The 23,737-nt window shown below is 44.4% G+C and overlaps 1 protein-coding gene across 2 annotated transcripts in view; it reads left to right on the forward strand.

The window, feature by feature from the left end:
* The window catches only part of KBTBD12 (kelch repeat and BTB domain containing 12), a 142,488-nt gene that overhangs the window by 14,312 nt on the left and 104,439 nt on the right, over positions 1-23,737 (forward strand). For both annotated transcript variants that reach the window (XM_089682456.1, XM_089682457.1), the window contains exon 2: positions 10,640-11,806. In XM_089682456.1, coding sequence (XP_089538582.1) covers positions 10,734-11,806 — 1,073 coding nt within the window. In that variant the 5' untranslated portion in view covers positions 10,640-10,733. The remainder of the gene's footprint in view (positions 1-10,639; positions 11,807-23,737) is intronic.

Genomic DNA, 23,737 nt, shown 5'->3' on the forward strand with positions numbered 1-23,737 from the left:
GTTATAACTGTAAAAGGATGCTGTACTAAGTACTAAGATTGAATGTCACTTGGGGGTTGAATAAAACTGATAATGCTGTGAGCACAGAAAAGACATTTGTGGTTATTTCATTATAACTGTTATGTTATATTTGTCTGACCTACAAGTGCCTCTTTAATGTAAATGTAAGCAAGATGACTGAATGATCAAAAGCAATGTCAAACTGGCCAAAACACTCAATTTCAGTGGGGGTTGAATAATTTTGGCCACAACTGTATATATATATATATATATACTGTATATTATATATATATTATTATTATACAGTATTTATATAGCGCCAACAGTTCGCTCAGTGCTGTACATTACAATGGGAGACAATACATGAGACAGTACAATAACAATACAATGCGATACACGAGGGGTTCTAGGGCCCTGCTCCTTGGAGCTTACAATTTAGGAGGGAGGGGATAGTGGTACGGGAGGAAAAGCTGTGGGGGATGGAGTGGTAGGAAAAGTGGAGGAGATCGGCAGTTATATATATATATATATATATACATACATACATTTTCATACCCTGGCAGAAATTGTGAAATTTTGGCATTGATATTGAAAATATGACTGCTCGTGCCAAAAAACTCTTTTATGTAAGGATAGTGATCATATGAAGCTATTTATTATCACATAGTTGTTTGGCTCTTTTTAAATCATAATGATAACAGAAATCGCCCAAATGGCCCGGATCAGAAGTTTCCCTCCCCTGGAATGTTTGGCCTTGGTACAGACACACAAGGTGACACACACGGGTTAGAATGGCAATTAAAGGTTAATTTCCCACATCTGTGGCTCTTTAAATTGTAATTAGTGTCAGTGTATAAATAGTCAATGAGTTTGCTAGCTCTTATGTAGATGCACTAGGCTAGATACTGAGCCACGGGGAGCAGAAAAGAACTGTCAAAAGACCTGCGTAACAAGGTAATGGAACTTTATAAAGATGAAAAAGGATAAAAAAAGATATCCAAAGCACTGAATATGCCAGTTAGTACTGTTCAATCATTTATTAAAAAGTGGAAAGTTCGGGGATCTCTTGATACCAAGACAAGGTCAGATAGACCAACAAAGATTGCAGCCACAAAAATTGTTCAGGATACAAAGAAAAACCCAAAGGTAACCTCAGGAGAAATATAGGCTGCTCTGGGAAAAGATGGTGTGTTTTTTTTAAGGAGTACAGTACAATGATACTTGAACAAAAATGAAGCTGCATGGTAGAGTTGCCAGAAAGAAGCCATTAGTGTATCAATGCCACAAAAAATCCCGGTGAGGAATGTCAAGGTGTTGTCCGGAACATTGTAACTGGGAGGGAATTGGTTATGCTGCAGCTAACATTGAACATATTGTAAAGTGCTGAGCAAACTGTTGGCGCTATATAAATCCTGTATAATAATATATAAATCCTGTATAATAATAATAACAACATTGGTATGGTGTCATTGCAGCTTTTTAAAAATGTAAACAATAAAAACCTGACAGCGGTTCTAACCTTCACCACTCTCAGTGGCGTAGTTAGGTTCTGTGCTGCCCTAGGCAACACAAACATTGGCGGCCTCCCCCGCAGAGAGAGTTTGACACCGACCAACCCCCCCCCACCCCTGGAGAGAGACTGACATTAACCAACAACACTCCTGCCCCCCCCTGCCCAAGAAAGCCTTCCACTACCATCGCCCCCCCCCCCATACACCAGATGCCCAACCCCTTGGCAAGAGAGAGAAGAAACTCACTTTCACAGCTCCGGATATTCCCGGGAATGAGAGTCCGGCTCTACATACACCGTCAACCAGTCCGCAGCCTCTCGCGGTTCCCACATGGTCTCCACGCCACGTGCGTCCCTTCTTCTGTCTCTTCTTCCAGGGACCGGTGCTGCCCCCCCCTGAAAAATGCTGCCCTAGGCAAATGTGGTAAATACGCCCCTGACCAATCTATGGCACTACAAAAAAAAAAGTTTTGGCTTTGGATACACTTTGACACTAAAGGGCAGGGGTGTCAAACTGATTGCCCAACAGCTGTTGCAGAACTACAAGTCCCATCATGCCTCTGCCTTTGGGAGTCATGCTTGAAACCAAGGGTGGACTGACAACTCATGGGGCCCCCGGGCAATAGGGGATCATGGGGCCCCTGTCTCCTTGAACAAACTCAAAAAAGCCTATGAAAAAGGTACCAGGGGCAACTTATGGGGCCCCCTACTGACCCGGGGCCCTCGGGCAGTACCGAGTTTCCAAATGGTCAGTCTGCCCCTGCTTGCAACTGTCAATCTTGCAATGCCTCATGGGACTTGTAGTTTAGCAACAGCTGGAGGGCCCCCAGTTTGTCACCTGTGCTATAGGGTGTACAGATATAACAAAAAAAAAATACAGAGATATTTGTTTTGTAAAACAACAAGTGTATTTGTTCTGTGCATTTGGGGGAAAAATGAAATGTTATTAGGCTATTTTCTTTCCAGGCTTAATGCTATTAATCTCCCTCATTAATACTTTCCTGAATTCGATTTCCATCCAACGATGTGCATGAGGGCAGAGGCTCTCCCTCTCCTCATTGGCGTAGACACAGTTGCTGTCAATCAAAGCCAGTGAGGAGGGAGCAGGGGGCGGGGCCAAACTGTGCTCTGTGCGTCTTATATACACACAGAGCTGGCTCAAGAGCAAGCATGCACGAGTGCCCCCATAACAGGGGCGGACTGACAACTCATGGGGCCCCCGGGCAATAGGGGATCATGGGGCCCCTGTGTCCTTGCCTAAGCCTATGAAAAAGGTACCAGGGCATATCATGGGGCCCCCACTTACCCCGGGCCCTCGGGCAGTGCCTGAGTTTCCAAATGGTCAGTCCACCCCTGCCCCATAACAAGCAGCTTGCTATGGGGACACTATGCCAGAGGGAAGGACCAGGAGAGAGGGACCCACGAAGAAGACGTTTGAGGCTGCTCTGTACAAAACCATTACACAGAGCAGGTAAGTATAACATGTTTTTTATTTAAAAAAAAATGAAAACTGTGCCTTTTCAATCACTTTATTTCCTATAATCAGTGCCATCTAGTGGCCATAAAGCAGTATTTTCCTGATTCATGCTATACTGTATGAATGAGTGCCATTCGACCTGGAGAGAATATAGTCATTCGATTTTGCCCCCTTTCACGAGAAGAATAGCTCTGAAAATTTGTTTTTTATATATATACGCTCCTATGTTTTATCTTTCTTAATTAGATCAAGGCTATTATCTATATTTAGTTGCTAGAACTCTTCCTGGAGTGTACAACTTCCTTACCCCATCACAATCCAGGCTTCATTCCCTCTTCTAGCTGGCCTTGGGTAAATGCCCTTTGTGCCCTTTTATTATTGAGATCCGCTTTAACTCAGCTGGCGACACGTCCGTCTCTCTGCATTGCTGTACAAACTTTTATTCAGGGGAGGGGAGGAAGGCCCAGAGGGTTCATTAAATTGAACTTATGAGACGTACAATTGGCATTATAGCTCCGATGACATGAAAGAAGAGAGGGAAACATTTCTGCAGGATCCGCCCGGATGCACTTTAGAAAAGCAGAAACAAGAGGAGAAAATAATCAAGACTCCTGGGACTTAGTTAAGTGTTGAAAACTGTTTATTTTTTTTAAAGAAAAAAGGTTTATTAGCCTGTTTCCATCTTAGATTGTAAGCTCTAACGAGCCGGGCCCTCTGATTCCTCTTGTACCAAATTGTATAGTAACCAGGGGCGGACTGACCATTTGGAAACTCGGGCACTGCCCGATGGCCCGGGGTCAGTAGGGGGCCCCATGAGATGCCCCTGGTACCTTTTTCATAGGCTTTTTTGAGTTTTGGCAAGGACACAGGGGCCCCATGATCCCCTATTGCCCGGGGGCCCCATGAGTTATCAGTCCACCCTTGATAGTAACTAAAGTCTACCTTCGTTTTGTAAAGCGCCGCGCCAACTGGTGGCGCTATATAAATCCTGTATAATAGTAATGAATTATATGAAATACCTGCTCGGGGCTTTGCCCTGCATACAACTGCTTAAAGTGGACCTTTCTGTAACTTTACAAGTCTGTATGTAAATTCCAGACATACAACGTATTACAACGTACAGCAACGGTGTGGTTTTTTTGTTAAAAGCTTCGCCATTAAAAGCCATCCTTGAATTCCAGTCCATTTACTTTCCCTAGGCTGAGATGATGTAATCGGTTTGCTGCAGGCAGGAGGAAGCATTTCCTCAGTCCCCTCTCCCCCAGTGATCAGACTTCAAATTTATAACTTTGTAGCAAGGCACAAGGTAAGAGGCTGCAGCAGGGGCTGATCTGTGTCAGATATTTGTGAACACAGGTGCCAGGACTTACATGATTTTGCCATCTCTGAGTCCATCCTAGTGCAGGAAGTAGAAGGTGATTCTGGATAAAGCCCGAACTAAGAAGGTGGAGAGAAAAGCAGATGAAGGTTATGTCAAGGGGAGTACTGTGATGTAAGAGATAATAAATACCTGAAAGTTTAACACTTAGGGACTCGTTTACAGTTTTTACCGCATTTGGATCACTCTTCAGACAGCAATTGACAGGCAATAAGAAGGCGGCTTTTTTAACACGCCAAATACTAGACAACCATGCCACAACTGCGCAGCTTGTGCGTGATGGTGGGACGGTTGCAACATGGTCCCATTTACTTGAATGGGTCACACTCAGTGGGCGGTACCACCCGCCGAGTGTGACAGGGGTATAATTCCTGCCCCAGATGTGAAGCAGAGCATTGTGGTCACGACATGTTTACACCCCTGGCTGCTGTCTTAGCAACAAAAAGGGGGGGATGTTAGTAAAAATGCGTCTCAACCACAAAATTTTACCGCTCTCCAAGTGTAAAAGAGGCCATAATTAATATTTAGTTTTCATCTACTTTACATGAAAAATATATCTGATCAGGGGCGGACTGACAACTCATGGGGCCCCCAAGCAATAGGGGATCATGGGGCCCCTGTGTCCTCGCCCACACTCAAACCACACCCAAAAAAGCCTGCGAAAGGTACCAGGGGCATCTCATGGGGCCCCCTACTGACCCCGGACCCTCGGACAGTGCCCGAGTTTCCGAATGGTCAGTCTGCCCCTGTATCTGATATATATATATATATATATATATACACACATATATATATATATATATGTATATACACACAAACAGTGCTTTGAAAAAGTATTCATACCCCTTGAAATTTTCCACATTTTGTCATGTTACAACCAAAAACGTAAATGTATTTTATTGGGATTTTATGTGATAGACCAACACAAAGTGGCACATAATTGTGAAGTGGAAGGAGAATGATAAATGGTTTTTAAAATATTTTACAAATAAATATGTGAAAAGTGCGGCATGCATTTGTATTCTGCTCCCTTTACTCTGATACCCCTAACTAAAATCTAGTGGAACCAATTGCCTTCAGAAATCACCTAATTAGTAAATAGAGTCCACCTGTGTGTCATGTAATCTCAGTATAAATACAGCTGTTCTGTGAAGCCCTCAGAGGTTTGTTAGAGAACATTAGTGAACAAACAGCAGTATGAAGGCCAAGGAACACACCAGACAGGTCAGGGATAAAGTTGTGGAAAAGTTTAAAGCTGGGTTAGGTTATAAAAAAATCTCCCAAGCTTTGACCATCTCACAGAGCACTGTTCAATCCAACATCTGACAATGGAAAGAGTATGGCACAACTGCCAACCTACCAAGACATGGCCGTCCACCTAAACTGACAGGCTGGGCAAGGAGAGCATTCATCAGAGAAGCAGCCAAGAGGCTCATGGGAACTCTGGAGGAGCTGCAGAGATCCACAGCTCAGGTGGGAGAATCTGTCCTCAGGACAACTATTAGTTGTGCACTCCACAAATCTGGCCTTTATGGAAGAGTGACAAGAAGAAAGCCATTGTTGGAAGAAAGCCATAAGAAGTCCCATTTGCAGTTTGTGAGAAGCCATGTGGGGGACACAGAAAACGTGGAAGAAGATGCTCTGGTTAGATGAGACCAAAATTTAACTTTTTGTCATAAATGCAAAACACTATGTGTGGGGGGAAACTAACACTGCACATCACCCTGAACACACCATCCCCACTGTGAAACATGGTGGTGGCAGCATCATATTGTGGGGATGCTTTTCTTCAGCAGGGACAGGGAAGCTGGTCAGAATTGATGGGAAGATGGATGGAGCCAAATAAATCTTAGAAGAAAACCTGTTAGAGTCTGCAAAAGATTTGAGACCGGGCCGGAGGTTCCCCTTCCAGCAGGACAACGACCCGAAACATCCAGCCAGAGCTACAATGGAATGGTTCAGATCAAAGCATATTCATGTGTTAGAATGGCCCAGTCACAGTCCAGACCGAAATCCAATTGAGAATCTGTGGCAATACTTGAAAATTGCTGTTCCCAGACGCGCTCCATCCAATCTGACAGAGCTTGAGCGATTCTGCAAAGAAGAATGGGCAGAAATGTCCCTCTCTAGATGTGGAAAGCTGGGAGAGACTTCTCCAAAAAGACTTGGAGTGGAATTGCAGCAAAATGTGGTCCTACAAAGTACTGACTCTGGGGGGCTGAATACAAATGCTGCCACACTTTTCACATATTTATTTGTAAAAAATGTTGAAAACCATTTATCATTCTCCTTCCACTTCACAATTATGTGTCACTTTGTGTTGGTCTATCACATAAAATCCCAATAAAATACACTTACATTTTTGGTTGTAACATGACAACATGTGGAAAATTTCAAGGGGTATGAAAACTTTTTCAATGCACTCTATGTATATAATGGAATAAATGTAATATATAAAAAATACATAAAATTATATCTGATGTCCAATTTAAAGTGGATCTGTCAAAAAGTGGATAAATGAGGGTAGGAGACTGTCAGGCCACCAGGAAGCTCTACAGAGGAAACCGGTCTCAAGCCTACTGTAAGTAAATACAATTAATTACAATCACAAGAATCAAGTGACATGAAACATAACAAGAGCAACATTTACATAACCCAGGGAACACGTATGAAAAGTAGAAAACTAACTACCTATGTACAAACAGAGGAGAAGGGGAATCAGGTAGAGCAGAGCCAAATGGGAGTACAAAGTAATAGAAAGCTAGACTGGTTAGGAACAGGGCCAGAACAGATGGCGGGTTAAGGAAGTAACAGAACCAGAATACACAGACACACAGGTAAACATATTTAGGTACTGTGCAACTCCTAAGACAGGGCTAAATACCCTCTCAGCAGCCAGCATCAGGTGCTGACCAGGGGCGGACTGACCATTTGGAAACTGAGGCACTGCCCGAGGGCCCGGGGTCATTAGGGGGCCCCATGAGATGCCCCTGGTACCTTTTTCATAGGCTTTTTTGAGTTTGGGCAAGGACACAGGGACCCCATTTTCTGTGACCTACAGAGGTTGTGATTGTGAGATGAGGTGAAGAAGAGATGTTCTGCAATCCTAACCCACTTCCTGTCCTGTGGTGACAACGCTCCTCCATAAAATAACCATGAGCGATAGTTGTCACCCTAGGACAGGAAGTGTGTTACTGGCAGAATCACCGGGTTACACAGCTGGCAAGAGGTAAAGTGATAATAAAAATAATTTTTAAATAATTGAAATTAAAAAAGATGTTATACTTACCTGCTCTGTGCAACGATATTGCACAGAGCAGTCCCTCACCTCTTTTTTTTGAAAGTCCCCCATCAACATTTCTGCTCCTCCTTCCTCTAGGTCAGGGGTCTCCAAACTTTATGAACAAAGGGCCAGTTTACTGTCCTTCAGACTTTGAGGGGGCCGGACTAGGGGCGGACTGACCATTTGGAAACTCGGGCACTGCCCGAGTCCTCGGGGTCAGTAGGGGGCACCATGAGATGCCCCTGGTACCTTTTTCATAGGCTTTTTTGAGTTTGGGCAAGGACACAGGGGCCCCATGATCCCCTATTGCCCGGAGGCCCCATGAGTTGTCAGTCCACCCCTGGTGCTGACTGCCTAGAGACAACGGTTGGTGGACACTGGAACTGTACCATTCACGTTTGGAGACCATGGTGACACCAGCGGGTGTTTTAGTTCCTGACAGATCCACTGGATCAAACGCTTCTTCTGGCCTTGACAAGCCGAGTAGAATCTTGCATTGAAGAGTATACTGGCTCTGTTTAGGCAGCTCCTAGGCCCATATGAGCCCTACAGGCACTTTGGATGGAATCTAGGAGACGCAAGAAACCAGGAGCACCATACCAATGGTTTTGAAATTCAACAAATATTTGTTCAGAAATCAATTATAACAATTCGACACATTTCAGGGACTATAGAGTTCTCACGATTGTCAGTAGCTCTTCATCAGGACTCAGAATGCCTGTGCCCTGATTATGGACATGAAAGTGTTAAAATATTCCTAACAAAAGCTTCAAAGCAAGCCCTCATTGACCTACGGAGCTGCTTGTACTGTGAAATAATTTATCCTCAATGACCTTTTAGATTACAACTTAGGGTATACTTAAATTAGGTGTTTGAACTTTGCCCGGGAACGGTTACCCCCCCCCCCCGTCCCAAGTCGGGTTAATTGGTGTCATGTGAGCTTTCGGAACCATGACCAGGTGCCTGGGACCACTTGGACAAAGTGGTCTAGGGAACTGTTCACTTGGAGCCTGCTATGGTTCACTTCATTGTGAGATCAAGCCTTGCCTGACCATAGAAATCTCCATAGATCACTGAGCATGGAAGCAAAGATCACTTGTCTGGTTGGCGATGATGTAAGCATGGCCAGGAACACTTCCCTTCAAGCACAATGTGAGGCAGACCAGCGGAGGACTTAGGCAGGAAGACAATTGCGCTCAGGCACAGTTCCGATCAATCGTGCAGAGTGTAAATACAACCTCTAAAGTCAATTTTGGTCAGTTTTTAAGACCAGGGAAGAAAAAACAGCTGGTTAAGCCATAGTTTTACTGCCCCCTGACCTTCCAGCTGCAAGTTTACATGGCCAGCGGTCATGTTGTGGTAAATTTGGGCAGTGCACCCAAGGACTAGATGACACTAGCTCTGGTTCAACTGGAACTACTTTATTGAACAGAAATACAGGTTTGTATGCACTTTAGAAATGGGGCAGTCCCCACATGAACAATAAAACAAATATTGCACATTGAGATAAGCATCCCACACTGATTAGGTAAGAGCTCGATCACATTATCCTAAACAATGCAAACAGTAAACAGTATAGCTAAAAGCTAACAATGATCTAATTAACAGCCAAGCACCCAGGCAAGCCAGGGAGCCTTAGCCAGGCAGTCCGGCACCTCCAACCCTCAATACACAAAGTACATTACACATGCTGTCTTTCAGGTGTTTGCTTTCACTTGTATAATCTGTCCATCATAAGACAAAATTCATACAATATTCCAACAGTCTGAAAAAGTTGAATTCATTTATCTTCATAGATTTATTAAGGGAGATTGTTGAGAAATAATCCTGTCCCAAGTTGAGGAGCTTCTTCAACCCAGTTTGCAGGGAGGTCCCATATTTCCGCTGACCATTAACCCGTACAAGGTTAATATTACACCTTTCCATCCACTCCAGAAGGGAAGCTGTATTGTCTTTAATTAACCAAGCCTCGCTCTCAGCGTTCATCACGTTGTTGTCCATCATTAGAGAATGATCTGCTCTCTGCCTGGGTCATAATCAGTGGGTAGAGGAGTGCCCGAAGATCCAAGGTTTCTGGGAGATAATCGTCCAACTAATTGAGAATATCTCTGGGATAAAGATAGGGCTGGACCCAGAAGTGTGTCTACTACACAGTACAGAGCTATCAGTAAATAAATACAAGGACACGGGTATATGGTGCTATCTGAATGCGGCGAAGGGTCTGATACCTAAGTTCTGGCATAGACCAGAGGTGCCGAAGATAGAGGATTGGGTGGATAGAACGAATCAGATATGTAGGATGGAGAAATTGTATTACATGCAAGAAGACAAGATGGGGTTATTCTCTAAGAAGTGGAGAAAATGGGAAGAATTTATGGTGAAATATATGAAGTAGCAATGTGAGAAAGATGGAAATATTTATATATCCTATATTCTATATATATATTCTAGTTGGGAAAAGAGGTAATAGAACAATGCAGAGTGGGGGGGGGGTTTATATGGGGGGAGGGAGGTTTTATTTGGGGAGGAGGGGAAATTAGATAGGTGGGGGGGAGGTAATGGGAATAAAGATAGTAAGAAATGTAATTAATGATTTGGAAATGGTTTTTTGTATGAGAATAATGATGAAATATGTATTTTATATGGAAAATAAATAAATATTTAAATAAAATTAAAAAAAAATAGTGGGTAGAAGGCTAGCCCCTTGTTCCCTCAATAAACTCCTGTCCTTGTTGGGTCTGTCACATGTATATTCTGGGCAAAGGTTCACTTTAAGATGAAATTGTGAACTCATGTGGAGTAGGAGACTAATGATAAGGATCAGGCTACAGTAGTTGGGTATTGTGGACACTTTATAGCCCCTTGTTATCTCGGAATATCTTGGATTTCTGTGATGAAATAAATATTTGTAGTGAGGAAGAAGAAGGAAGGGATAAAAGGAAAAGACAGATTTCATGTTAAAAAAAAAATAACATATTTTCTTTTTTTCAGCTTGTTGCCAGATACATCAATATTACAGTATTTTCAGCAAGATCTAAAACGCTACTATTGTAGCCCTCAAGAAAGGTATTTTCTTCTCTCCATCATGGAGTCAGACTTGGACAATAAAAGGCAGCAGCAACAACATGGCAATAAACTCCTGGGACATATTAACAGGATGCGTGTGTCCTCCGAGCTCATCGACATTGTGCTGGTGGCAGAGGGGCACAGATATCCATGCCATCGGGTTGTGTTGGCTTCTTTCAGTCCCTATTTTAGGGCAATGTTCACCTGCGGCTTGATGGAATGTAACCAGACTGAGGTCACCCTTCATGATGTCACTGCTGGCAGTGTATCAATTATCTTAGAATACATGTATACCTCCCAACTCTACATAAACAATCTTACTGTCCAAGGGGTGGCCACTGCCGCCTACTTCATGCAGATGGATGACATTTTCCGGATGTGTCAGAATTACATGATGGACCACATGGATGCCTCAAACTGCATTGGGATTTATTACTTTGCTAAGCAGATCAGTGCAGATGACTTAGAGGTAAGGTCCAAGAAATATTTATATCAGCACTTCGCTGAAGTAGGCCTACATGATGAGATACTAGATGTTGACTTTGATCAGCTGATGACAATGATCGTGTCCGATGATCTCAACGTTTCACGGGAGGAAAGCATCTTGGATCTCGTTCTGCGATGGGTAAACCATGACAAAAACCTACGAACTGAGCACCTTATAGATCTCTTGAAACAAGTTCGATTACTATTAGTCAACCCGTCTTTTCTCCGTGAAGCCAGAAAAAGGAACACTGTGCTTCTATGCAATGCTCAGTGCTACGAGATGGTTGAACAAGCCTTAGATACCATAGAAAAATCCAGCCAGGTTTCTCTGAGCCTTCGCTATGGAATGGAGACCACAAACCTTCTCCTTTGTCTGGGGAACAATGCCTCGGGTATCAGGTCAAAATATGGAAATTATGGGGATTCCAGCTTCTGTTTTGCTCCAACGACAGGAAAGATCTGTTATATTCCCTCACCGAAACAAGGAGAAGTTTTGGGCTTGGTCTCAGCTGGTGTAGTCATGGAAAACAATGAAATAATTTTGGCTGGGGAAGCGACAGCTATTAGACTGGCTAGACAAAAGGAAAGACGTGTTGAGTTCTGCAGGTCAGTGGGTTTCTGGTGGGTTATGACAATACTGGAATACATAAAGTATATCTAAAGCCAAATCCTTTTTTTGTTTTGGATAGAATAAGGAATGCTACAGCCCAATTCTGGAAAACTTTAAGATTATCCTTTGCAGTGAGGATGCACTCACACTGCAAGGGTTACCTGCTCATTTTGTCTAGAGGAGAAGCACCTTTACCTATGTTCCTCAGCTCCCTTGGCAGATGGTGGTGATGGACTCTCCCTCAGCATCAGCACGTCCAAGTAAATATTCTTCTATATGTCCCCTAGACCTAAACAAGCAATGGATCATTTTAAAGTTTCTTGGAGTTAGGCTTTAAACCAGTGGTTCTCAACCTTCCTAATGCCGCGACCCTTTAATACAGTTCCTCATGTTGTGGTGACCCCCCAACCATAAAATTATTTACCCAGTAATTATAATTCATGTAGTGTCATTTTACCTCCAATACTGCTGCTTTCAACACAGTAGCTGCTTTTTACACAGTAGCTGCTTTCTACGCAGTAGCTGCTTTCTACACAGTAGCTGCTTTCTACGCAGTAGCTGCTTTCTACACAGTAGCTGCTCTTTACACATTGCAAATATGTGTTTTCCCAATGGTCTTAGGCGACCCCTGTGAAAGGGTCGTTCGACCCCCAAAGGGGTCGCGACCCACAGGTTGAGAACCACTGCTTTAAAGTGTTGTCAGATTTTTAATGGTTACCGGTGTCCTTTGGGGGGCTTTCCCCTCACTTCCTGTCCCAGAGTTACAACAGCAGGTAAAAAGAAACTTTTCTAAAGTGGAATATTTCCCCTCACCTTCTGTTCCGATGACAATTGTTAAAGTTTGGATTTTCTATCACTCTTTTTTTCCAGCAATAATAGTCACCAAGACAAAGAGGGAAAGTCAATCTATCCAGATGGGACACATACTGCATTGCAAAAACATACAGAGGTTTTAACTCATCTTCCACTTTCCATTCAAAACTAAAAAAAGTTATTTGTCTATAGATACGTTTTAAAGTGTAAATCTACTTTTTTTTAACAATCTTTATAGATGCTTGTAAACTTTCTTTGGCTATGTTGATATTCTGATCCAGGAGAGAAAATGATTAATTGTCATAATGCTATTTATTACCTATGTTGTTCATATAATTAGCAAGCCCTTCATTCAGTCCGGAGCTTGATATTCCCATGTGTGGCCATGTTTACTGCAATATTCTGTCTAGCTTGTAACACCAGGGTGGTTGATGTTTGTCACGTCCTCAATGTTTTTCAGTTACCTCGGTGAGCACCAAGCCTGTGAAACATGAGAGGTTTACCCCTGGGGTGGGTTCTCCTAGGCTCCTGAGACAGGGTCACTCTTTCTACTTCACACACATGGGATAGCTTTGCTTTCGTGCCGTTTTCACCAGTGCTCTGGGACAAGGCTGAGGTTGCCATCAGAGAACACTCAACCCCAAGGCGGACTTCTACTCTTAGAGATTAACGTACACCATGTACACTTGCACAGCAACTGTTCTTCGGTTACTTTCGGTCCCCATAGAAATGTGCCTTTTCCCATTTTAGCTTGCAATTGAGTATGCCTTGCCGAACACTGACTACAACCACCTGCATTTCCGTTTACCTATCCTGCTTGCAGCATGGAACCTGTGCACATAACGTGAGCCCCTCGTACTGTTAGGGATCCGGGTATGATCAGAAATGTGTGGGAACACAGGCGTAGTCAGGGCTGGAGAGGTGGAATGGTCAGGCAGGCCGTTAGGTACTGTACAGGGCGCGGGGTCTAAGTCCCAATCTGCTTATTCACCAGGGCCCCTGATGGTGGGGATGGACTTGGAGCAGACTGAGACTAGGTCGCGACCCCTGAGTATGTCCGGCAATGGTAAAGAGCGTCGTCAGAGGTGTGCGGGGAAAGGAGCCTGACGTGAAGAGATTGGCAGACCTGGTAACAGGGACAGATCCGTGAGGGATGGATGGATCGTCTGGGTAGCGTCAGGCGTAGTCAGGCAGGCCAGGTCAGCAACGTGCGGGCAGCGAGGTACCGGAGAAGCAGGCAGAGAATAGTCAGGGTCACAAGCCGGGTTCAGTAACTCACTGGCAGCGCGGTACAGAGGATCAGGCAGAAGGATGGTCAGGCAAGCCAGGGGTTAAACAGGAGACGGTCAGCAGAGGTCAGGATCAATGCAGGGTCAGCAACTAGGCAGAAAGGCAGGAACACAGGATACCAAGTACAGAGGCTCATGGGAAACAATACACCAAGGCACTGACTGCAGGTCTGGCCATTCCTTAAATACACCTCCTGCAATCAGCCTCAGGTGATGGCTGATTGCAGGAGTGAGCTTCTGGTTGCTGAGAGCACCCGCTGGCCAGCCCTGGTACTGCAGCCCACATGGCAGGTGAGTCCCACCACCAGTGGCGAATCCATTCCTGACACGTACCCTGACTTTAACTCCTGAGTTTCCATACCTCTATACAGGATGGATATCTCAGCAATGCAGTTCCACTCTGGCTGCTATGGGAGATGGAATGCAGCATGGGGAGTGCCGATAACCTTTCCCTCATGGCAAGAGGAAATTCCACCTATAACAGATACAGTATACTCCGCACCCAGGCTGCTCATTGACTGTACCTTCGTTGCTTGTGGCAACCACGTGTGTAACTTGCAATAAGGTGACTCCTACATGTTAACTCTTCATAGCCCATGTACTAGTGACCCGAGCTGTAGACTGTAAAGTTGTGCCAGTTACTTGTATTACACCCCTCTGAGTAGCTTCAGACCAGGCAAAAGGAAAAGTTTCAAAACTTTACTGAATAAAGTGCAATATTACAAACTCAAACAGAAGTTTAACAAAACAGTCAATTTTCTTAGGTCCCCAAGTCCCTAATCCTAAGCAGGCTATGTGCTGTCCCCGGTGAGGTGAGTCCGTGTGTCGTGTCATCCAACAGAGGAAAGTTCCAGAAGTTGGTTGAAAACCCCAAGTCTTTACGATGTACAAGGAGTTTTCACCATCTCTACACCTTTTCCAGGTGACTTTATCTTCGGGGGTTCTGGGCAATTAGCCAGGACTGTGGAAGTGAACCGGCCTTCTCTCACAGCAGATCCTCCAGACTCTAGACCAAGACCAAGGGTACAGGTCATTGGCCACCCGAGCTCTCTGACCCGGCCCACTGTCCCAATTTATACTCACAGGTGCAGTGGGTTGGATCCAAGAATCCAACCAAAGGATTATAATAAAATTAACCCCTACCCTCCCGGCCAGGACAGCACAACTAATTCTAACCTGCTTACAAGCTTGGGAAATGGTTGCAGGAAAGGATTAATGTCTGTGTTACCCATGGCCATCCAAGAAAGATAAAAGCTGAAATTGTATTGGCTGCTATAGACATCACATGGTACACAAAATGGCCACCCCTGTAGTGCAGACAATTACTTTATATCTATTTGGTTTTGTGCTTGAAACTGTCCAGACTGGCAAATAGATCTATATAAAAAATCAAAAAATCGGAATGCGCTAAATTATATCAAGAATTCATATATCGTGCAAAAAGGTCCAAACACCATAAAATCAATATATGAAAAAATCCCCGGTGAACCAATCCATAAATTATTATTAGTGTAAAAAGTCCAACACCCCAATGAAATTTCTTCTTAAAACATATAAATACACCGTGCTCAATCCACCACCAGATGAATGGAATAAACTCAGCAGAGCTCAATGCTGATCAAATTATAAATCAGCACAAGCGTATTTGCTCTGGGAGCGATGTGAGAATCCAAAGAAGCAACACTCTGTAGTTTGAGACACTCTGTAGTTTGAAATCATCCAGATACCAGGAGCAATACTCTGCAGCCACTCTGAAGTATGGCCAGGAACCTTTATATATCGATCATCCTCCAAATATATGGCAATATCACTCAGAAATAAAGGAAAGGCATGATGGTGCAGTAAGTAAAAACCATTTGTATTTATTAAAATCTCATCTTACTCACAAATCAAGTGTCCACCTGACACTGGTATAAAAAGCGGCAGAATACAAGGAATGGACGAACTCCGTTCACCGCGGACACCTCGCCGACAGCTGCAGGGAACGTCCTGACATCATCCAATAAGCTCCGCCCTACGCGTTTCGTCACTCCGACGTCCTCACGGAGCGGAGCGGCCACTCCGTGAGGACGTCGGAGTGACGAAACGTATGTTTTAAGAAGAAATTTCATTGGGGTGTTGGACTTTTTACACTAATAATAATTTATGGATTGGTTCACTGGGGATTTTTTCATATATTGATTTTATGGTGTTTGGACCTTTTTGCACGATATATGAATTCTTGATATAATTTAGCGCATTCCGATTTTTTGATTTTTTATTGTACACCAATACTTGGGTTAGAGGTTTGCTGCTTTATAGGATTGATATTATTGATTGGCGCTTTCTTTTGTTTGTTTTTTTGAAATAGATCTTTATGCCCACAGCAGCCAATCAGATTCTGACTTACTCGACTGCAAACATGAGAAGGAGAATCTGGTTGCTATGAGTACTTGTAGTTCCTTAGGGCAGTGCCCACAGGTTTTGGATATGTGTCAATTGACAAATGCAGTATGCTTTTGAAATATTTATGAGATGCTTTTGAGATCATTCACCAATTATTGACAGCTGCATTTGACTTGCAGTTGACCTCCTTCAGGCTTGCACATGGTCTCCTGCAGGCTGCTTTTGCACCCCTTTAAGTTGGCCAAATATGTGTCAATTTTTAGTCAATTTCAACCACTATCTATACAAATACAATTGCAAGTGATTGCTAAAAACTAAGGAATCTACAACCTACAGGCTTGGTCTACTACTAGAATTCAATAAATGAGAAGCTTCAGTACAGCTTTCTTAAAGATTGAATCCAAGCATTCTCAAACAGCGTAACTCCAGAGGTTGCTAAGGGTTCCTTTAGATGTGGCTGACTGACATCCCAATTGATGGTGTCTGCACTGTTCCATCGCCAAGGCCACTTGGGAGAGCCAACTGCATAACACCAATGAACATTTTGGCTTTCTGTAAGGCTGGCCTTTTGACCACCAATCTGAGGGGGGGCATTCTTCCCACAGACCACCAATGTAAGGGGCATTCTTCCCACTGACCACCAATGTAAGGAACATTCTTCCCACTGACCACCAATGTAAGGGGCATTTTCCCACTGACCAGCAGTGTAAGGGGCATTCTTCCCACTGACCTCCTATGTAAGGAACATTCTTCCACTGACCTCCAATGTAAGGAGCATTCTTCCCACTGGCCACCAATGTAAGGAACATTCTTCCCACTGACCACCAATGTAAGGGGCATTTTCCCACTGACCAGCAGTGTAAGCGGCATTTTTCCCACTGACCACCAATGTAAGGAGCATTCTTCCCACTGATCACCAATGTAAGGAGCATTCTTCCCACTGACCACCAATGTAAGGAGCATTCTTCCCACTGACTTACAATGTAAGGAGCATTCTTCCCACTGACCACCAATGTAAGGAACATTCTTCCCACTGACCACCAATGTAAGGAACATTCCTTCCATCGACCACTAATGTAAGGGGGCTATTATTCCTACTGACCACCAATGTAAGGAACAATCTTCCCACTGATCACCAATATAAGAAACATTCTTCTCACTGACCTCCAATGTAAGGGGCATTCTTCTCACTGTTCACCAATATAAGGAGCATTCTTCCCACAGACCACCAATGTAAAGGGCAGTCTTCTCACGGACCACCAATGTAAGGAACAATCTTCCCACTGATCACCAATATAAGAAACATTTTTCCCACAGACCTCCAATGTAAGGAACATTCTTCCCACCGACCACCAATGTAAGAGACATTCTTCTCCCTCATCATCAATGTAAGGAGCATTCTTCCCACTAACCTCCAATCTAAGGTGAGTTCTTCCTATTGTCCGCCAATATAAGAAAGATTCTTGCCACTGACCACCAATGTCAGGAGTATTTTTCAAACTGATCACCAATGAATTGGTTTTTACTAGGGTTCCTTGAAAACTAAAAATTACTTTGGGGTTCTTCTGGTGTAACAGGCTTAATAAAGGCTGATCTCATTGAAAATCACTAATAAAACAATGGCAATGCTTTTGAAAGTGATCAGTTTTTTTCTGTTGGTCCTAGTGGGGCTACTTGGATCTCATCTCATTTTGGTTCATGAAGACCACTAGTTTATGTCTGCAACTGCTTTACAATTTCAACAAAAAAACAAAAGAGAAATTTAAATTGCTCTATCAAATTGGTACATGTATGGCCAGCTTTAGACTTGTATGAGGAGAGAAGTAGTGTGTCGAGGCTAAACCCCCAACCAGGGGCGGACTGACAACTCATGGGGCCCCCGGGCAATAGGGGATCATGGGGCCCTTGTGTCCTTGCCCAAACTCAAAAAAAGCCTATGAAAAAGGTACCAGGGGCATCTCATAGGTCCCCATACTGACCCCGGGCCCTCGGGCAGTGCCAGAATTTCCAAATGGTCAGTCCGCCCCTGCCCCCGACACTAAACCCCCGTGGACACAGGTCCTTTATACATGGGGCCACTCTTCTTCATACTGTACACATTAGGAATGTTTAGTTATATCTGGAATATACAAAGTTGAACTTTCCAGTTTGGATAACGTATTGCATGGAGGATAATTAAAATGAGACATAAAACAGGTACAAATATTAAAAGAAGTCGTTTGCAATGTTCAATTATTCCCTGGTAGCAAATCCTAGGAAAATGGATCTATGTATTCTCTAATGCGTTGTGTAATATGTCAGCACTATATAAACACAGGGAATAAATGATGGCCTAATTTAATTATCGTATATTTATAATCATTTTATAGCAAACTTTGCAGTTTTCAGTTTTTCATGAAATGGCAATTATCGGTCTAAGATTCATTTAGCAATGGCAATGATGAGTAAAGATCCAGGGCCAGCAGTAAGCCAGAGCAATAAACCATCTTCAGATTTTATGAGTGTAAAGTTGGCCATAGAAGGATTGAAATTCAGCTGCTTCAGCAGGGGCCGGCCAATTTCGATCTGTGTATTCCTATGCCATTGTCAGCATGGTGGGGGGATTCCTCCATCCACCTCCCTTGTGGAAGGATGAATCTAACTAACCATCTATGCCAAGTTTATGCGCCAATTTACATCTGTGCGTTCTACCGCACATAGCCACAAACGCACAGCGACCCTGTACTGCAGTTCAGTGCATTGTCATTCTTTTTGAATAGCAACCCAATGCACTAACTTAGCGAACATGCACAGGGGCGGACTGACCGTTTGGAAACTCGGGCACTGCCCGAGGACCCGGGGTCAGTAGGGGGCCCCATGAGATGCCCCTGGTACCTTTTTCATAGGCTTTTTTGAGTTTGGGCAAGGACACAGGGGCCCCATGATCCCCTATTGCCCGGGGGCCCCATGAGTTGTCTGTCCGCCACTGCACATGCATTGTACAGCGCACAGATGTGAGCGACTGGGGTGTTGCCGTACACTAAGCTAACATGGCAAATAGCACATTCAATGCACATGCATAAAGCACCCCCCAACTGTGAATCTACCCAACTGTGTGGCGCCCATTCACACTTGTGCGACTTTAAAATTGTGCGATTTTTCATTGTGATTTTACAGTGCGACTTGATGCAACTTTGACGCGACTTTGGTGTGACTTTGGCTTTGACCAAGGATGATTGTTAGTCCTCTACAAAGTCACACACAAGTCACATGTATATCATTCAGGTGAGAATTTCATTTGAGCACCCCCCAACTGTGAGTCTCCCCAACTGTGAACAGGATCTCACTAAGGCTCCATTCACACTTGTGCGACTCTAAAATTGTGCGATTTTTCATTGTGATTTTACAGTGCGACTTGATGCAACTTTGACGCGACTTTGGTGTGACTTTGGCTTTGACCAAGGATGATTGTTAGTCCTCTACAAAGTCACACACAAGTCACATGTATATCATTCAGGTGAGAATTTCATTCGAGCACCCCCCAACTGTGAGTCTCCCCAACTGTGAACAGGATCTCACTAAGGTTCCATTCACACTTGTGCGACTTCAAAATTGTGCGATTTTCATTGTGGCTTTACAATGTGACTTGTGGCAACTTTGACACGACTTTGGATGAGTGTGACTTTGGTGTGACTTTGGCTTTGACCAAGGATGATTGTTTGTGCTCTACAAAGTCGAGAACAAGTCACAGGTATATTATTGAGGTGGGACTTTGAAGGGTCTACATTGATGTCTATGGCCCCAAGTTGCATGAAAGCCAGACCAAAGTAATGCAGGAACTACTTTGAAGCCACTGCAACTTGAAATCGCACAGATATGAATGTTACTCATTGGAAAACATGGGGTGCAATTTGTCTTGCAACTTTGGACCCCATTGCATTGTACTGCAACAGAGCACACAGATGTGAGCGACTTGGGTGTTGCAGTGCACTACGTTAACATGGCATATAGCACATTCAAAACGCATGCCTAAAGCACCCCCCCAACTGTAAACAGGATCTCATGAAGGCTCCGTTCACACTTGTGCGACTTAAAAATTGTGCGATTTTCATTGTGACTTTAGTGTGACTTGTTGCTACTTTGACACGACTTTGATACGACTTTGATATGACTTTGGATTGGTGCGACTTTGGTGTGACTTTGGCTTTGGCCAAGGATGATTTTGCAACACCCTAGTCGCTCATATCTGTGTGCTCTGTTGCATTACAATGCAATGGGGTCCAAAGTTGCATGACAAAACGCACCCCATGTTTCCCAATGAGTACCATTCATATCTGTGCGATTTCAAATTGCAGTGGCTTCAAAGTAGTTCCTGCACTAGGAATGAATGATTGTTTGTGCTGTACAAAGTCGAACACAAGTCGCAGGTATATTATTCAGGTGTGACTTTGGAGGGTTTACATTGATGTCTATGGCCCTCAGTTGCATGAAAGTCGGACCAAAGTAGTGCATGAACTACTTTGAAGTCGCTGTAACTTAAAGTCCCACAGATATGAATGGTACTCATTGGGAAACATGGGGTGCGATTTGTCATGCAACTTTAAAACGCATGCCTAAAGCACCCCCCCAACTGTAAACAGGATCTCACGAAGGCTCCATTCACATTTGTGCGACTTAAAAATCGTGCGATTTTCATTGCGACTTTAGTGTGACTTGTTGCAACTTTGACACAACTTTGATATGACTTTGGATGAGTGCGACTTTGTTGTGACTTTGACCGAGGATGATTGTTTGTGCTCTACAAAGTCTAACACAAGTCGTAGGTATATTATTCAGGTGTGACTTTCAAGTGACTTTGAAGGATTTACATTGATGTCTGTGCCCCTCAAGTTGCATGAAAGTCGGACCAAAGTAGTGCAGGAACTACTTTGAAGCCACTGCAACTTGAAATCAGGAAACATGGGGTGCGACTTGTCATGTGACTTGTAGTTTTATCTCAAAAAATATTCTTACCCCTGCATGGTAATTTCTGTGACCTACAGAGGTTGTGAGATGAGGTGAAGAAGAGATGTTCTGCAATCCTAACCCACTTCCTGTCCTGTGGTGACAACGCTCCTCCATAAAAAAACCATGAGTGATAGTTGTCACCCTAGGACAGGAAGTGTGTTACTGGCAGGATCACCGGGTTACACAGCTGGCAAGAGGTAAAGTGATAATAAAAATAATTTTTAAATAATTGAAATTAAAAAAGATGTTATACTTACCTGCTCTGTGCAACTATATTGCACAGAGCAGTCCCTCACCTCTTTTTTTTCAAAGTCCCCCATCAACATTTCTGCTCCTCCTTCCTCTAGGTCAGGGGTCTCCAAACTTTATGAACAAAGGGCCAGTTTAGACTTTGAGGGGGCCGGACCAGGGGTGGACTGACCATTTGGAAACTCGGGCACTGCCCGAGGGCTCGGGGTCAGTAGGGGGCCCCATGAGATGCCCCTGGTACCTTTTTCATAGGCTTTTTTGAGTTTGGGCAAGGACGCAAGGGCCCCATGATCTCCTATGATCCCCTATTGCCCGGGGGCCCCATGATTTGTCAGTCCACCCCTGGGCCGGACTGTGCCCAGTGGGAGTAGAAAATGACCTGACATCAATGAGAATAAACAATGCCTCATCATTGGTATTGATTGGAGGAATAGTGATCCATTGTTGGTAGTAGTGGAAAAAAATTGAGCCCCATCATTGGGATCAGGGAAAGGATTAGTGCCCCGTTGTTGGAGTCAGGGAAAGGAATAGTGCTCCATCATTGGTGTCAGTGGGAGGAATAGTGCTCCATCATTGGTGTCAGTGGGAGGAATAGTGCCCCATCATTGGTATCAGTGTGAGGAATAGTGCTCCATCATTGGTGTCAGTGGGAGGAATAGTGCCCCATCATTGGTATCAGTGGGAGGAATAGTGCCCCATCATTGGTGTCAGTGGCAGGAATAGTGCCCCATCAATGGTGTCAGTGGGAAGAATAGTTCCATAACATTGGTGTCAGTGGTAGGAATAGTGCTCCATCATTGGTGTCAGTGGTAGGACTAGTGCCCTATTGTAGGTATCAGCAACAGTAATTATACCCCATTGTTGGTGTCATTAGAAGTAATAGTGCCTTGTGGGGTGGAAAAGTACCCCAAGGGACTGATAAAGGCAAGCAAAGGGCCACATCCGGCCCCCGGGCCTCAGTTTGGAGACCACTGCTCTAGGTGCCTCCTCAGCAAGCCAGATGCTGTGGAGGCATCATTGTGTGCATGAACCCGAGCCGAGCTGTGTGTGTCCAGTGACACACAAAGCATTAATAAGCCATGCCCTTACTCCCTTCTCACAGGAGTTTGGCTCTGGCTCTCAGTGTTCTTAGTGTCTCCTGTGACACCAAGAAGTGAGGGGAATGCTACAGTCGGGACAGCACTGAATCAGTGAGAGGAGTCAGGTAAGTGTCTAGGGGGCGGGTGGGGGGTAGGATAGGTAGTGGGGAGTTTTTTTACCTTCAATGAGGTTAAAAAAAACACGTTGACATTAGAACCACGTTATTGGTTTATGGGGCTTGAATGCAGCAACATCTGCTGATCCTCACATATTGGCCTTCAACACCTGCTGAAGGAACAGCTCTTATTCTTCATGGGGAAAAGCTGACTGTTGGGTGGACAGCTATGATCGTAATGGCTAGATTGGGTTCAAGAAGTCACAGAAACAGGAATTTTGTGTTTGGATGACCATAGATTTCAGAGGGTAGTTATGCAAGTGCAATCCAACCGAGAGAAGTCACTCCTATGGAATACCCAACACCCTACTTAGTATGCAAGGTTTGGCTGAAACCTCATGTTTAGTCATTGGAGGAAAGGAGGAGATCAGCGTTAGCAGGTGCTATAGGCAGGGCCAGTGCTAGACTATTACTCCTAGCACACCTCCTCCCAATACCCCCTCAAAGCACAATTACCCCCCACCCCCCAATCCCCCTCTCCTAACACAACCCCCTACCCCCCTCCAATCCTCTCCTCCTAGCACATCATCCTCCCCATCCCCTCTCCTAGCACAAATCCCCCCCAATCCTCCCTCCTAGCACATCATCCCCACCATCCCCTCTCCTAGCACAACCCCCCCCCCATTCCTCATTCCTAGCACAAATCCCCCCCCCCCCAATCCTCTCTCCTAGCACATGATCCTCCCCATCCCTTCTCATAACACAAATTCCCTCCCCCCCATCCTCTTCTCCTAGCACATCATCTTCCCCATCCCCTCTCCTAGCATAAATCCCCCCCCCCCCCCCAATCCTCTCCTCCTAGCACATCATCCCCCCATCCCCTCTCCTAGCACAAATTCCCCCCCCCCAATCCTCCCTCTTAGCACAAATTCCCCCCCCCCAATCCTCTGTCCTAGCACATCATCCTCCCCATCCCCTCTCCTAGCACAAATTCCCCTCCAATCCACCCT

The sequence above is a fragment of the Staurois parvus genome, unplaced genomic scaffold, assembly GCF_062004578.1.
Source record: "Staurois parvus isolate SC_StPar_1 unplaced genomic scaffold, SC_StPar_1.0 ptg000290l, whole genome shotgun sequence".
In the NCBI taxonomy this organism is placed as follows: Eukaryota; Metazoa; Chordata; class Amphibia; order Anura; family Ranidae; genus Staurois; species Staurois parvus.